General features: G+C 46.5%; 1 protein-coding gene across 1 annotated transcript in view; it reads right to left on the reverse strand.

The window, feature by feature from the left end:
• IL1RAP (interleukin 1 receptor accessory protein) overlaps positions 1 to 16,405 on the reverse strand; it is a gene marked incomplete at its 5' end in the record, with an annotated part of 49,910 nt that overhangs the window by 27,318 nt on the left and 6,187 nt on the right. Inside the window, 4 exons of the mRNA XM_015828403.1 lie at positions 699 to 828; positions 2,206 to 2,277; positions 6,051 to 6,219; positions 12,742 to 12,934. Coding sequence (XP_015683889.1) covers positions 699 to 828; positions 2,206 to 2,277; positions 6,051 to 6,219; positions 12,742 to 12,934 — 564 coding nt within the window. The remainder of the gene's footprint in view (positions 1 to 698; positions 829 to 2,205; positions 2,278 to 6,050; positions 6,220 to 12,741; positions 12,935 to 16,405) is intronic.

Below are 16,405 nucleotides of genomic sequence, written 5' to 3' on the forward strand. Positions count from 1 at the left end.
ACTGGGGGACTTCAACTCCCAGAATTCCTCAGCCAGCGTGGGGGAATTATGGCCCCTTCCTGACTCGCGGACTTCGACTCCCAGAATTCCTCAGCCAGCATAGGGGAACTATGGCTCCTTCATGACTCGTGGACTTCAACTCCCAGAATTCCTCAGCCAGCGTGGGGGAACTACGGCCCCCTCATGACTCGTGGACTTCAACTCCCAGAATTTCTCAGCCACCATGGGGGAACTTCGGTCCCTTCATGACTCGTGGACTTCAACTCCCAGAATTCCTCAGCCAGCGTGGGGGAACTATGGCCCCTTCATGACTGGGGGACTTCAACTCCCAGAATTTCTCAGCCACCATGGGGGAACTTCGGTCCCTTCATGACTCGTGGACTTCAACTCCCAGAATTCCTCAGCCAGCATAGGGGAACTATGGCTCCTTCATGACTCGTGGACTTCAACTCCCAGAATTCCTCAGCCAGCGTGGGGGAACTATGGCCCCTTCATGACTTGTGGACTTCAACTCCCAGAATTCCTGAGCCAGCCTGGCTCAGCTTGGAAACCTCTCCCCTTCCCCTCAGCACGGCTGGCTCAGGAATTCTGGGAGTTGAAGTCCACCAGTCCTAAAAGAGCCAAGGTTGCCTACCCCTGCCCTAGTGAAAGTCAGGACCTTCCCCCTCTTAGACAACCGGACAGTCCTTGTCTCTTACGTTTGGGTCACGTTGAACTTGAGGTCGGTGACGTCATCCGAGTGTTTTCCATCAATGACCCACCAGACCTCCTGGGGAGAGTCCTCCAGGAACGTGAAAATCACCTCACAACTGAGATCCAATTCTTCACCTACGGGAGAAAGAACAGGAAGGGGATCCCTCGTAAGGCCCACCTGGAATCGGAACCCCCTTCTGAAAGAGGTCCTCCTGGATCAGACTGGCATCTCCGAGGAGGATGGGATGACCCCGTCCCATTCCCAACCCAGGCACCCAATGAAGGGAGTTTGCTGCCCCCTCAGCTTCAGAGGTTCCTGGAGATCAATCCGTCAGAATAGAGCTGGAAGGCACCCTTAGAGGTCTTCTAGTCCAACCCCCTGCTCAAGCAGGAGACCCTACACCATTTCAGACAAGTGGCGGTCCAGTCTCTGTTATCCAGTCTCTGTTATCCCAGTTATTTAAAACTTGGAAATTATAAATATGAAACGTTAAATTTAAATATTAAATAATATTAAATAATAATAATAATAATAATAATAATAATAATAATGATGATGATGATGATGATGATGATGATGATGATGATGATGATGATGATGATGATGATGATGATGATGATGATGGAAGGGACCTTGGAGGTCATCTAGTCCAACCCCCTGCTCAGGCAGGTAAACCTACACCATTTCGGACAAATGGCTGTCCAGTCTCTTCTTCAAAACCTCCAGTGAGGGAGCGCCCACAATTTCTGGAGGCAAGCAGTTCCACTGGTGAATTGTTCTAACTGTCAGGAAGCTTCTCCTTAGTTCCAGGTTGCTTCTCTCCTTGATGAGTTTCCATCCGTTGCTTCTTCTCCTGCCTTCAGGGGCTTTGGAGAACAGCTTGACTCCCTCTTCTTTGGGGCAGCCCCTGAGATATTGGAATAACTGCTATCATGTCACCCCTCGTCCTTTTTTTCATTAAACTAGACATACTCAATGCCAGCAACCGTTCTAATGGTCAGGAAATTCCTCCTTAGTTCTAGGTTGCTTCTCTCCTTGATGAGTTTCCATCCGTTGCTTCTCGTCCTGTCTTCAGGTGCTTTGGAGAAGAGCTTGACCCCCCCTTCTTTGTGGCAGCCCCTCAAATACTGGAATACTGCTATCATGTCACCCCAAGTCCTTCTCTTCATTAAACTAGACATACCCAAATTCTGAAACCGTTCACCAGCCGGGGCCTGGGAGAAAGAGGAACTGCTGGGTGGCAACAATTGGAAGGGAGAGGGAGGAAGGATCCTGATGGAAGGACTGAACCCCTAAATCTGCAGAGGCATCCTAAGATTTTAGGAAAGACCCTCCCCCCCCCCTTGCAATCCAGCTTTATAAGGCGGAGGCTGACCTGGAGAGCTAGGAAATGGCATAGGATCTCCTGCTTGAGCAGGGGGTTGGACTAGAAGACCTCCAAGGTCCCTTCCAGCTCTATCCTGAGTTGAAATTGAATTGAACTTGGATCTGATGAACAGGTGGACCATTACCTGGCTTGAGTTGATAGACGATCCGCTTTGTTGGGAAGATGATCACGGGGGGCGTTGATTTTTCCAGTGATCCTAGAAAATGAGTTTAAAAAATAAATAAAGTCAACAAAAGAGGTGTGCGGAATTCATTTCGTTCTGTAGCTTCCGTTATCTGTTCAGTCAGCGTTTCTCAACCTTGGCAGCTTGAGGAAGGGTAGACTTCACTTCCCAGAATCCCCTGGCAGTCATGTGTTCCTTTTGATATGTAAGCTCATTGTGGCTTGCTTATTCTCTTGTCATCCCTTCCTCTGCAGTCTCTCTGCTCTAGGAGTTGGGTTTTTTTCCCAGGTGCTCTGCATTCCTTCTTCTCTGCTACCACCTCTTCTGCTTCTCCTTCTCCTCTTGGCTATTTCTTCTCTTTCATACCTCCAACTGTTTCTCTCTCTTTCTCTCTTCCCTGGACTGCATTGCCTCTCATCCTCAACATCTGTCTGGAGCCCTAACCCTAACCCTCCCCATCTCCCCAATTTCTTTGGGGCCTTCTCTATTTTAATCTTTAGGACAGTATTTCTCTCAAGCGTAGCAGCTTAAGATCGGTGGACTTCAACTGCCAGACTCCCTCAGCCAGCATGTGTGAACTTCATCACCCAGAGTCCCCAAGCCAACCTGTGTGCAATTCCCATAATTCCCTGCATTCCTGTTGATGTGTATCCCCATTGTGGCCTGCTTACTCTCTTGTCATCCCTTCCTCTGCAGTCTCTCCGCTCTAGGGGAATAGGAGGGGAAAAATCTGGCGTGGCTTACTGGGGGAATTCTAAGAGTGGAGGTCCACCCATCTTCAAGCAGCCAATCTTGAGAAACACTGCTTTAGATCCAGCGGTTGAACACATCTGGGTACTGGATGAGTTAAAAGATGGGATACACATCTTTCCGTGTCTCCGTTCACTGTTTCCTGGGGGCATCCATAGTTTTAGGCTGAACTCCAGGAATTCTAGTCACTGGGCAGGTCAAAAACCCTACACTTGAGTTGAGCTCAAGTGAAGGACCACATCCAGCCACGTTCTCCTACCACTAGACTTTGCTGCCTCAGCACGTTCTCAACACCAGCCACCCTACACAACTGCAATCCAAAAAGGATAAGAACTGTCCAAATATACCCCGAGGTTGCTGCAGGCTGTGCATCTTTGCTACTACGGGACCCCGAGGTTGCTGCAGGCTGTGCATCTTTGCTACTACGGGGACCCCGAGGTTGCTGCAGGCTGTGCATCTTTGCTACTACGGGGAGCCCACTAAACAGGCTTGCAGAAAAACCAAAGCAGGGACCTCGGTGGAACGCCAGACGTCAAGTTTCCCAAGGCTGCCAGTTCTTTTATTGGCTCCTTGGCACCCAACGGGCAGAGAAGGGAGAGGATGGCCTTGAAGAAGAGAGGGGAGAACCGTTACCAAAGAGATGAGAGGGAAAATAATGTCGATGAAGTCAGGGAACGCGTGTGCGAATGTCTCCGACAGACGCCTCTCTAATTCATGCGGTTATAAAAATAATATAGATATATAAAAAAAAAATCCTGTTTTGTAAGCATCCCTTCAAGGGGGCTGGATTGGCGCATCCGGGCTGAGATTTTTCAACTGCCTGGTGCTAAATATTTCTGCAGGGCAGCTTAGCAACCGAGGAGGCAAAGTTGCCACGACACCCCCAGACACAAGCAACTCTTCTGCCAGCTGGGAGGCGCCAGATGTGAAGGGAGCCGGAGGGCATCAGGATGGGGAAGTGGGCAGGGAGGCTGGCAACAAAGGCATAGCTCAAACCAAATCAAGTCGGGATTTGAAAGCAGAGGAGGTTTTACTGGGTGTGCCTCGGGTGACTCACAGTTGATTTGTGTTTCCGCCAAAAAAAAAAAAAGTGGTCTACAACCGTCAGGATAACACGGCCCATGTTCCTGACCCTGTCTGCTTTGCCCAGATAAGAGGAAGTTTAATTTCTGTGCCCAGATGTGATGTCCAACACCTCCCCTCTCTCCTCAAATGCAACACAAAGCAAAGCATCTTTGCAAACCATTCCACCCGTTAGAACACAACTTGCCAGCAGGCAAATTGCACACCCAGGAAAACACAACAGCTGTTGTCATGCTTTCAACAAGGTTCAAAGCATCGGTGATCGTTCGAGATCCTGGCTTATGGGTCCCAGTTTCCCCACCCGCGTCAGCCAATAAGAGGCAAAGAGTTTTCTTATCCTAGTACTTAAAGCACCCGTTGAGAAGGCAGGGGGGGTCATGAGTTCTAGTCCTGCCTGAAGCATGAATAGCAGAATAACAGCGTTGGAAGGGACCTTGGAGGTCTTCCAGTCAAACCTGCTGCCCAAGATCATGGAATCATAGAATCTTAGGGCTGGAAGGGACCTAGGAGGTCAACCAGCTGCCCAAGATCATAGAATCCTAGGGCTGGAAGGGACCTTGGAGGTCTTCCAGTCAAACCTGCTGCCCAAGATCATGGAATACTAGGGCTGGAAGGGACCTTGGAGGTCAACCTGCTGCCCAAGATCATAAAATCCTAGGGCTGGAAGGGACCTTGGAGGTCTTCTAGCCCAACCCAAAGGCAGAATAAGAATAAACAAACAATTGTGCCGGGAGGGACATTTAAAACTTCCCAGAGTCGCATTATAAGGGGGATGGGCGTCATAAAAAAATTAATAAATGGATAAAAATTAAAGGTGGGAGACCAAGAACCTGCCTCCAGAAGCTGTGAAGGCTCCAACACTGGAGGATTTTAAGAGACTGGACAGCCATTTGTCTGAAATGGTATAGGGTTTCCTTGCCTGAGCAGGGGGTTGGACTAGATGACCTCCAAGGTCCCTTACAACTCTGTCATTTAGTTATTTGCTTCTGACGGTCAAATTATGGGAACCCCAGCCTGTCACTCTCGGGCTGGAGAGAAGCTGATGCTGACCTGGAGCAAGGCTGAGCCTTAAGCAGTGGCCCCCTCACCCCCACCTCCACCTCACCCCCCCCTTGCCTTTCTCCTGGATCAGGTGTCTCCAGTCTGAGCTTCTTGAGGATGGGTGGACTTCAACTCCCAGAATTCCCTAGCCTGATTTTTTTTTTCCCTCCCATCTGCTAGAACGGAGAGAGATTGCAGAGGAAGGGATTGCAAGAGAATAAGGCCACATTGAGGATACACATCAAAAAAGAATGCATTGCTGTCCAGGAATTCTGAGAATTGACACCCAAAAGTCTTTTAATCTTTTTTATTTTTATTAACTTTTTCCTTTATACAGTACATATTCAGCAGACTATGTCATTTTTATATACTATGGATCTACATTCTATGCAATATATACACTATGTCAGTGTTTCTCAACCTTGACAATTTTAAGGCGTGTGGACTTCAACTCCCAGAATTCCATAGCCAGCAATGCTGGCTGTGGAATTCTGGGAGTTGAAGTCCACATGCCTTAAAATTGTCAAGGTTAAGAAACACTGCACTATGTACATTCAATCTAACCCACAATAACCTAATTTGCACAATAACCTTATGTATATTTCCAATTTTTGTTTCTATTGTCTATCCAAAATATACCAATTTTCCCAAACCACATAAAATTCCGAACCATCTTTTTCTTTTAATTCTAAGCTGAGTTTGTCCATCTCAGCACATTCATAAATTTTCTGAATAATCAACCCTTCTGGTGGTCAATTGCGTTCCTTCCAATATTGCGCGAATGCAATTCTTGCCGCAGTTAGTATTATGTAAAATCAGATATCTTATTTTCTTCTCAAATTTCTTTTTAAAGTATTCCCAGGAGAAATGGACGTCCACAAGTCTTAAAAGTGCCCAGGTTTGAAAAACTCCTGTCCTACCCTTCTCCTTACCTACCACCTTGACTCTCATCGTCCGCGTCAGAGTAAAATCCCGACTGTTCTCCCGGTAACTCGCCACGCAGGTGTACTCGCCCTCGTATACTTCGTAGACAATGGCAAAAGTGAGGTTGACGCCATTGGGGATCCGATCAGGATAGTCGTATTTCATGAGATGGCACTCCTGGAACAGAGAGAGGATTGCAAACACACACAATAATATAAATACTAAGTGTGGAAATAAAAGAAATCCTGGCTATTAAATTTGAGATTCTAAGATACTGGAGAATTACTAGAAAAACAAGAATATGACTTCGTATTATGAATTGGTTGAGGCAGACGGTGAGAATCCTGTATACATCAGGGGTGTATCTGGAACTTTAGACTGTGGGGGAACCGTGGTAGACATTGGGGGTCATTGAAAATTGGGAAATGAAAATGATTAAATGTTAAATTTAAAATCTGAATGGAAAATTAATAAATTAAAAAAAAAAATATTAGGACATTGGCTGTCTAAAACAGGGGTAGTCAACCTTGGCTCTTTTATGACTCGTGGACTTCAACTCCCAGAATTCCTGAGCCAGCCATGCTGAGGGGACAGGGAGAGGTTTCCAAGCTGAGCCATGCCGCCTCAGGAATTCTGGGAGTTGAAGTCCATGAGTCATGAAGGGGCCATAGTTCCCTCATGCTGGCTCAGGAATTCTGGGAGTTGAAGTCCACGAATCATGAAGGGAGTTGAAGTCCACGAATCATGAAGGGGCCAAAGTTTCCCCCATGCTGGCTCAGGAATTCTCATAAAAGAGCCAAGGTTGACTACCCCTGGTCTAAAAGATGGAATGTTAAATTAATTAAGATATGTACAAACTGAAGATTATTGACGAATGCTGGAGAGTTATCTTCTGTTTGATTGATAGAATAAGAATTGTGTTGGTTTGAATATGAGACAGTATATACCGTATTACAGGGGAAAGAGAGGGAATTAGCGGTCGTAATATTTCGAGATTTGTGTTGATGAGATTTAAATGTAATGGAATTGTTGTACTCGGCTGCCACGTTGCTTTTCAAATATATTAGAAAATTAATAAAAAATAAAAATAAAAAAACCCGAAGCAACTGATATATCAGATGAAGCAGGATAGGTAAAGACTGAACGGCAGCGTTCCCACGAAAGAAGAAGCTTATATTCTGATTAAACCCTGATCGGTTTCATGTCGGCTAGCAGGAGGCGCGAAACTAAGTCGGGCCTCCAGATTCAAGCAACTACACAACTCTGTAACAACAGAATACAGGGAGTCCTCAACTTACGGCAACCACAGCAGAGCCTGGAATATCCATTGCTAAGCAAGCCAGATGTTCAGTGAGTTTTACTCCATTTTACAACCTTTTGTGTTAAGTGAATCACTGGGGTTCTGAAGTTAGCTACACAGCTGTTAAGTGAACTTGGTTTCCTCACTGACTTGTCAGAAGGGCCCAAAAGGGATCAGGTGACCCCGGGGACGCTGCGACCGTCGTAAATATGAATCGGTGGCCAAGCATCCGAATTTTGATCACGTGACTATGGGAATGCCGCAATGGTCGTTAAACTTGGCAACTGGCATGTACTTGTGACAGTTGTAGTGTCCCACCCCCTGCTCAAGCAGGAGACCCCAGCCCAGGGGTAGGCAACCTTGGCTCTTTTATGACTCGCGGACTTCAACTCCCAGAATTCCTGAGCCAGCATGGGGGAACTATGGCCCCTTCATGACTCGCGGACTTCAACTCCCAGAATTCCTCAGCCAGCGTGGGGGAACTATGGCTCCTTCATGACTCATGGACTTCAACTCCCAGAATTCCTCAGCCAGCCTGGCTCAGGTTGGAAACCTCTCCCTTTCCCCTCAGCATGGTTGGCTTAGGAATTCTGGGAGTTGAAGTCCACGAGTCATAAAAGAGCCAAGGTTGCCTACCCCTGCCCTAGACCACTCCAGACAAGTGGCTGTCCAGTCTCTTCTTGAAAACCTCCAGTGTCAGAGCACCCACAACTTCTGGTGGCAAGCAGTTCCACTGGTTAATTGTCCTCTCTGTCAGGAAATCCCTCCTTAGTTCCAGGTTGCTTCTCTCCTTGATGAGTTTCCATCCGTTGCTTCTTGTCCTGCCTTCAGGCGCTTTGGAGAATAGCTTGACTCCCTCTTCTTTGGGGCAGCCCCTCAAATACTGGAATAACTGCTATGTCACCCCAAATCCTTCTTTTCATTAAAAAGAAATAATCAGAATAAAGCTGAAAGGGACCTCGGAGGCCTTCTAGTCCAACCCCCTGCTCAAGCAGGAGACCCTAAACCACTCCAGACAAGCGGCTGTCCAGCCTCTTCTTGAAAACGTCCAGTGTCAGAGCACCCACAACTTCTGGTGGCAAGCAGTTCCACTGGTTAATTGTCCTCCCTGTCAGGAAATTCCTCCTTAGTTCCAGGTTGCTTCTCTCCTTGATGAGTTTCCATCCGTCCTGCCTTGAGTTGCTTTGGAGAATAGGCGGGCCCCCCACACCCCCTTTCTCTGGGGCAGCCCCTTAGATCGATGCTGTCCTTGATGCTGTCCACCGGTGACCGGCTAGCGCTGCCCCTCACATCCTCCTCCGTCTCTGGGGGGCCCTTGGAGACAGAGGCTTTACGCCACTCCTGATAAGAGTTTTATTAGCGGGATAAACGAGCTGTCATCTGGAAATTTATTTCCAGCGGGGATTTAGTTGCGTTGGGCTAATAGATGGCGGAGATTTGAATTTTAATGGACGATGCCCTTCAGCCTAACGAGGTAATCCGTCTCCTGGGAGGACAGTAGGGACTGGATCCAAAGATAAACAGCTTTCCACACCGACCCACTGAACGAATAGAATAGAATAGAATAGAATAGAATAGAATAGAATAGAATAGAACAGAACAGAATAGAATAGAATAGAATAGAATAGAATAGAATAGAAAATGTGGAATAGAATAGAATAGAATAGAATAGAATAGAATAGAATAGAATAGAATAGAATAGAATAGAATAGAATAGAAAATATGGAATAGAATAGAATAGAATAGAATAGAAAATATGGAATAGAATAGAATAGAATAGAATAGAATATAGAATAGAATAGAATAAGGAATAGAATAGAATAGAATAGAATAGAATAGAATAGAATAGAATAGAATAGAATAGGAATAGAGCTGGAAGGGACCTTGGAGGTCTTCTAGCCCAGCCCCCTGCTCAAGCAAGAGAACCTATACCATCTCAGACAAGTGAATGTCTAGTCTCTTCTTAAAAATTTCCAGTGATGAAGCGCCCATGATTTCTGGTGGCAAGCTGTTCCACTGGTTGATTGTCCTCACCGTTAGGAATTTTCTCCTTAATTCCAGGTTGCTTCTCTCCTTGATCTGTTTCCAACCATTGTTTCTCGTCCTTCCCTCTGGTGCTTTGGAGAATAATCTGACCCCCTCTTCTTTTGGGCAGCCCCTCAGATACTGGAATACTGCTATCATGTCTACCCTGTTTCTTCTTTCCTTTAGACTAGCCAGACCCAAGTCCCGTAGCCATTCTTCGTATGTTTTAGCCTCCAGGCCTTGGATCCTCTTAGTTGCTCTTCTCTGAATTTTTTCCAAACTCTCCACATCTTTTTTGTGATATGGTGAACAAAACTGGCTGCGGTATTCCAGGTGTGGCCTCACTAAGGTTTTATAAAGCGGTACTAATACTTCTCGTGATCTTGATTCTATGCCTCTGTTTGTACAACCCAGGATTGTGTTAGCTTTTTTGGCTGCTGCTGCTGCTGCACACGGCTGGCTCATGGTCAAGCGATCGTCCACCGGGACTCCAAGGTCCCTCTCACAATCTGTGGGATCGTGAAGTGAACCCCTCTGCCCACCTTGACTTGGCTTGTCGGAAGCCAGCTAGGAAAGCCACCGGTGGAAATCATCTGATGCTGCAACCATTATCAATGCACGCCAGTTTTGCCAAACGCCTCAATTTTGAAAACACAATTTTAGGGGTTGCTTTGACACTCCTAAGTCCCAGGACTGCTCTTACATCCTTTTATTCCCCCCCACCAATGCTGTTATAACTTTGAACGATTGCTAAATAAATAGTCGTTAAGTCAAGGACTACATATCCTAGGCTTTCTCTATCATTGTCCCCCCTTCTCTGGACCCTGAGATCGAGAAGGGACCCCCAGCCTGGTCATCAAGCCCCCCCCCCGCCCCAAAAGCTGCTGTTTTAGGCAGCTCAAGGATTGTTCAACTCTCTCCCCATGGGGAACATCACCGTGACAGCTGGACGCCTCACTTTCTAATCTTATTATCCTTTTGGACTAATTGCTGCAGAGCCAGGCGTGACCGTGTTGGCATTTAAGCCCAGCGAGTCTGTCAATCAATCAATCAATCAATAAAATCGGCAACCTCTGAAAGTCCTGGAGAATATCTCTCGTTTGGGGACCGGCTCTAGGAACCAATGGCAGGGGCCAAGTCCCACCGCTGCAACTGGTGGAAATGAAGTGGGGAGGGGGGGGTGTCAGAGGCAGGAAGTGACCTTAGGTTAACAGAAAGTTAGTGTTGGATGAGCCCTGAGCCCCCCACCCCACCCCACTGGACATGAGATGGCTCAGAAGACCCACGAAGGCTTACTCACAAGAAAGATATATATTGGTTTGGAGAAGATGGATAGATTATATTGAGAATAAATATGGAACTAAAAAGTTTCATTTGGTTTTTGAGTAAATTTGAGATTGTTAATGTAGTATATTTTATTAAAATTAAATAATTAGTAATAATGATGTTTAATATGTTAGTTTAGGAGAGAGCTAAAGGAAGTTATAGAATTGTTAACTTAAGGATAATATAATTTAAGACAGAGTATAATTATTTATTTATTTATTTATTTATTAAATTTATATCCCGCCCTTCTCCTTGCGGACTCAGGGCGGCTGACAATCGATTAAAAATACACAAATGACAATTACAAGATTAAAATTAATTAAAAGGAAATATTTAAATATAGTCTAATTAAAATATAATTAAAACCCCCTCTAAAAATTGCCCTAGGCCAGTCCTGCAAGCTGGAATAACCAAGTCTTNGGCGTCCCGGTCCAGAAAAGGTCGCAACTGGTGAATCAGACGAACCTGATAAAACGCCCCCCTGGTCACGGCCGCCAACTGATCATCCAGTGTCAGCCGTGGATCCAGGAGGACACCCAAGTTGCGTACCCGATCCGAGGGAGCCAATGTTTCGCCCCCTATAGTCAGCGATGGAATCAGCTGACTATGCCGAGGCGCCAGTAGCCACAGCCACTCGGTCTTGGATGGGTTGAGCCTGAGTCTGTTCCTCCCCATCCAGACCCTCACGGCCTCCAGACATCGGGTCATCACGTATTGTAAACCCTGTGTGTAGCTCTGGGAAGTCGGGGGGGGAGGGAGGGCGGTGGGGAAGGGCAGGGTTTGAGGGAGGTGGGGAGTTATATTGTAAAACTTTTAAAAATTTTCAATAAAAAAAAAAAAAAGAAGACCCACGAAGGCTTACAAAAGTCTCCAGCACTTAGAATTAAAACAGGGGTCTTCAAAACTTGGCCCTTTTATGACTTGTGGACTTCAACTCCCAGAATTCACCACCAAGCATTAGTTTACTCTCTTGTAATCCCTTCCTCTGCAATCTCTCCGCTTTAGTAGGAGGAAAAAAACAACAGCCCAGGCATGGCTGGCTGAGGAATTCTGGGAGTTGAAGTCCACAAGTCATAAAAGGGCCAAGTTTGAAGACCCCTGAATTAAAACAAGTAAGGGTCTACATTTAGGCCAGAAAAACCAAATGTACAGGTATAGTTTAGGGGGTCCCTTGCTCAATAGTAGCAACTGTGAGAGGGATCTCGGAGTCCTAATAACATAAGTCGCTCTAAGAGTTGGAAGGGACCTTGGAGGTCTTCTAGTCCAACCCCCTGCTCAGGCAGGAGACCCTATACCAGGGGTGCTCAAACTTGGCCACTTTAAGACTTGTGGACTTCAACTCCCAGAATTCCTATTCTATTCTATTCTATTCTATTCTATTCTATTCTATTCTATTCTATTCTATTCTATTCTATTCTATTCTATTCTATTCTATTCTATAGTATAGGGGGTACCTTGCTCAATAGTAGTAACTGTGAGAGGGATCTCAGAGTCCTAGTGGACGATCCCTTAAACAGGAGCCAGCCGTGTGCTGCAGCTGCCCAAAAAAGCCAACAAAGTGCTGGGCTGCATTAACAGAGGGAGAGAATCAAGATCACGTGAAGAGTTGATACCACTTTACAAGGCCTTGGTAAGGCCACACCTGGAATACGGCATCCAGTTTTGGTCACCAGGATGTAAAAAAGACGCTGAGACTCTAGAAAGAGTCCAGAGAAGAGCAACAAAGAGGATCAGGGGACTGGAGGCTAAAATATTATAAGGAACGGTTGCTGGAATTGGGGATGTCTGTTTTTTCCCCCCAATTTTTCCAGGTTTTTTTTTCCCCAGCCCTTCCCATCTCTACAGCTTTCCAAAGCTGTTTGAAAAAAAAAATGGGAAAAATACCTGTTTCCCCCCCCAATTTTTCCAGTTTTTCCCCCCCCCAGCCCTTCCCATCTCTACACCCCTCCCTCCATCTTGCACACGCTGCCCCCCAGGTGGCTGATGGGGGTGATGGACCCCTCCCACGCCAAAGTCCTGCCGGGACCACCGGAGTCCTGTCCACTCACCTTGTACCAGCGGACCTGGGGCTCAAGGCCGGCCGGAAGGAAGCTCCCCAACTCCGGGCAGGTGAGGTTCTGCTTGACCGTGTCGAAGTACATGAGCACCACTTCCGGCTTGACCGCTTGGCTGAGGCAGGAGCCGGGGTCTTTGCTGACCACCTCCAGGGGGACGGCGATTTTGCTGCAGTAGCTGGCGTTCCTGCGAGGAAAAGGGAAGACACCCCCCCAAAGGCCAAAGAGACACGATGGTAACAGTTCCAGGCCAAGTGGAAGACTGCAAAATAGCACCCTGGGAAGCCTGCGGAACTCCAGGCCACAAGAACCCGCCGAGGGAAACGAGCAGAAAGGGGTTTACAAGATGCTACGTTTTGGAGGGGGGGGGCAGACTGACAAACACCCACCCACACATCAACGCACGTTAGTCCCTTTCAAAGTGAGACCCCCCTTCTACCGGGTGAGAGAAAAGGACGGGAAATAGGAAGCCCACCAAATTTAACGCAGGGACGAAGAAAACGAAGCCAGGAACGGATTTAAACTTCAACCGGCACCCCCTCGCTCCCTTTATCTCCCTTTCTCTCCCTCCGCACGACAGGGGCTCCTCAACGTACGGCAAATTCGTTCAGTGACCGTTTCGAAGTCACGGCAGAAGTGATTTACGGCCAGTCCTCGCTCTTACGACCGTCGCAGCGCTCCTGCAGTCCACCCGATCAAAAATTCGGATGCTTGGCAAAATTGGCATCTAATTTAGGACGGCGGCGGCGGCCTGGAGTCACGTGATCCCCTGTGGCGAGCTTCTGACAAGCGAAGTCAATGGAGGGGGGCGAAGCTGGATTCGCTTAACGACCGCATGATTCAGTTAACCGCTGCGGCGATTTGCTTAACGACCGTGGGAGGAAAGTCCCCAAAAGGACGCGACTCACTTAAGAACTGCCTTGCTTAGCAACAGAAATTTCCCTGTCCCAGGGGCTCACGTGATCTGCATAGTAACGGTCACTAAACGGTCACTAAACGAACTGTCGTAAGTAGAGGACTTCCTGGATTACACTATAAGCCTCCCAATATCCCTCACGCCAGGGCAATGGATGGCTTACAAACTGAATGAATGAATGAATGAATGAATAAATGGATGCATGAATGAATGAATAAATGAATAGATGGATGGATGGATGGATGGATGGATGAATGAATGAATGAATGAATGAATGAATAATGAATGAATAAATGAATGAATAAATAAATAAATACATAATAACCCATTCACAAGCATTCCTCTTACATTTTACATTTCCTGGATTACACTATAAGCCTCCCAATATCCCTCACGCCAGGGCAATGGATAGCTTACAAACTGAATGAATGAATGAATGAATGAATGAATGAATGAATGAATGAATGAATAAATAAATAAATAAATAAATGGATGCATGAATGAATGAATGGATGGATGGATGAATGGATGGATGAATGAATAAATAAATAAATGAATGTATAAATGAATGAATGAATGAATGAATGAATGTATAAATGAATGAATGAATAAATGAATGAAATGAAATGAATAAATGAATGAATGAATGAATGAATAAATAAATAAATAAATACATACATACATACATACATAAATAATGACCCATTCACAAGCATTCCTTACATTTTATCCAAAAAAAGGGGACATCACACAGCCTTGAACGGTTAATAAAGAACGGTTGCAGGAATTGGGTCTACTTTAATGTCTAGTTTAATGAAAAGAAGGATTGGGGGGGGGGGGGACACAGCATAGCAGCCTTCCAATATTTTGAGGGGCTGCCACAAAGAAGAGGGGGGGTGTCAATTTATTTTTCAAAGCCCCTGAAGGGCAGGACGAGAAGCCACGGATGGAAACTCATCAAGGAGAGAAGCAACTTGGAACTAAGGAGGAATTTCCTAACAGGGAAGAACAATTAACCAGTGGAACTCCTTGCCTCCAGAAGTTGTGGGTGCTCCATCCCTGGAGGTTTTTTTTTTTTAAAGAAAAGTCATCTGACTGGGATGGTATATAAGATCTCCTGCTTGAGCAGGGGGTTGGACTAGATGACCTCCAAGGTCCCTTCCAACTCTGTTATTCTATTCTTCAAGCCAAATGGAGTCAAGAACAATGCATCAGTGCTTGCCTCAAAAAGTTGTAGGTGCTCCATCTCTGGAGGCTTTTAAGAAGAGACTGGACAGCCATTTGACTGGGATGGAATACGGTCTTCTGCTTGAGCAGGGGGTTGGACTAGAAGACCTCCAAGGTCCCTTCTAGCCCATAGGATTCAGCCATCTTAAAACATGTTGGCTGGGGAATTCTAGGGGTTACGTCAGAGGGGGATCCAACCTGGAACTAAGGAGAAACTTCCTGACAGGGAGGACAATTAACCAGTGGAACTCCTTGCCTCCAGAAATTGTGGGATGCTCCATCACTGGTGGTTTTCAAGAAGAGATTGGACAACCAATCGTCCACAATGGAATAGGTTCTCCTGTTTGAGCAGGGGGCTGGACTAGAAGACCTCTAAGGTCCCTTCCAACTCTGCTTGGTGTCAAATCATTGGCAGTTCATTTTCAGGTCTGCTTCCACACCCCCCCCCCCCCCTTCTTCTAGACTTGTTGGCATCTGCAATCAAATCCCAAATTTCCCATCGTTCCAACCGAGGAATGTTACACCTAGGACGCTTCCCATCGTGGTGGCACAGACACAGCCTTAAATAAATCACGCAGCCCCTCCCAATAAGCCACCCCCCTCCCCATTTTATTATTTACTCCATTCCACCATCTAACGTGCAGTATTTCTTTCAATCTTCTCGCCGCCTTTATGACTTCCTTTTAATCAATGTGTGTGTTTTTTTCCTGGGCACTCAAATTTATTGCATTCATTTCAATTCCACTCTTTGACTATTCATTTCCATATAAATATTCCTTCCAGCTGTTTCCTCACAACGGTTCACTCCCTGGCGACGTATCCTGTCTTGGATTTCTCCTTCTTTCTGCTGTGTTGGAGACTCTGGCCATCACCCCTTTCGCTCCCTTTCTAAACCGGTTTGACTCCCCTTTGCATTGTCTCTGCTTATAAAACCCACCCAGCTCAGAGAGCACCAAGGACCCCACAGTCGTCGTCCTCCTCCTCCTCCTCCTCCTCCTCCCCCCAAACCTATTTTCCTTCTAGCACTGATGGTGTTCCCTAGCTGGGTCATGAAACGTCTGCAAGGAAACAGCCAAGTTCAGAGACCACTCAGGACCCCAAAACTCTCCTCCTCCTCCCCCCTCTCTCCTCTTCCTCCTGCCCCCCACTTGGAAACCTACTTCCTCATAACACTGATGATGTTACCAAGTTGGGTCATGAAATGTCTGCAAGAAAACCACCCAGCTCAGAGAGCAACAAGGACCCCACAGTCCTTCCTTCCTTCCTTCCTTCCTTCCTTCCTTCCTTTTCTTTTCTTTCTCTTCTTCTCCTCCTCCTCTTCCTCCTCCTCTCCGCAAGCCCCCCCTCCCTTCTAGCACTGATGACGTTACCTAGCTGGGTCATGAAACGTCTGCAAGAAAACCACCCAGCTCAGAGAGCACCCAGGACCGCCCAATCCTTTTTCTTTCTTTCTTTCTTTCTTTCTTTCTTTCTTTCTTTCTTTCTTTCTTTCTTTCTTTCTTTCTTTCTTTCTTT

The sequence above is a fragment of the Protobothrops mucrosquamatus genome, unplaced genomic scaffold, assembly GCF_001527695.2.
Source record: "Protobothrops mucrosquamatus isolate PMUCROS unplaced genomic scaffold, P.Mucros_1.0 scaffold4463, whole genome shotgun sequence".
Lineage (NCBI taxonomy): Eukaryota > Metazoa > Chordata > Lepidosauria > Squamata > Viperidae > Protobothrops > Protobothrops mucrosquamatus.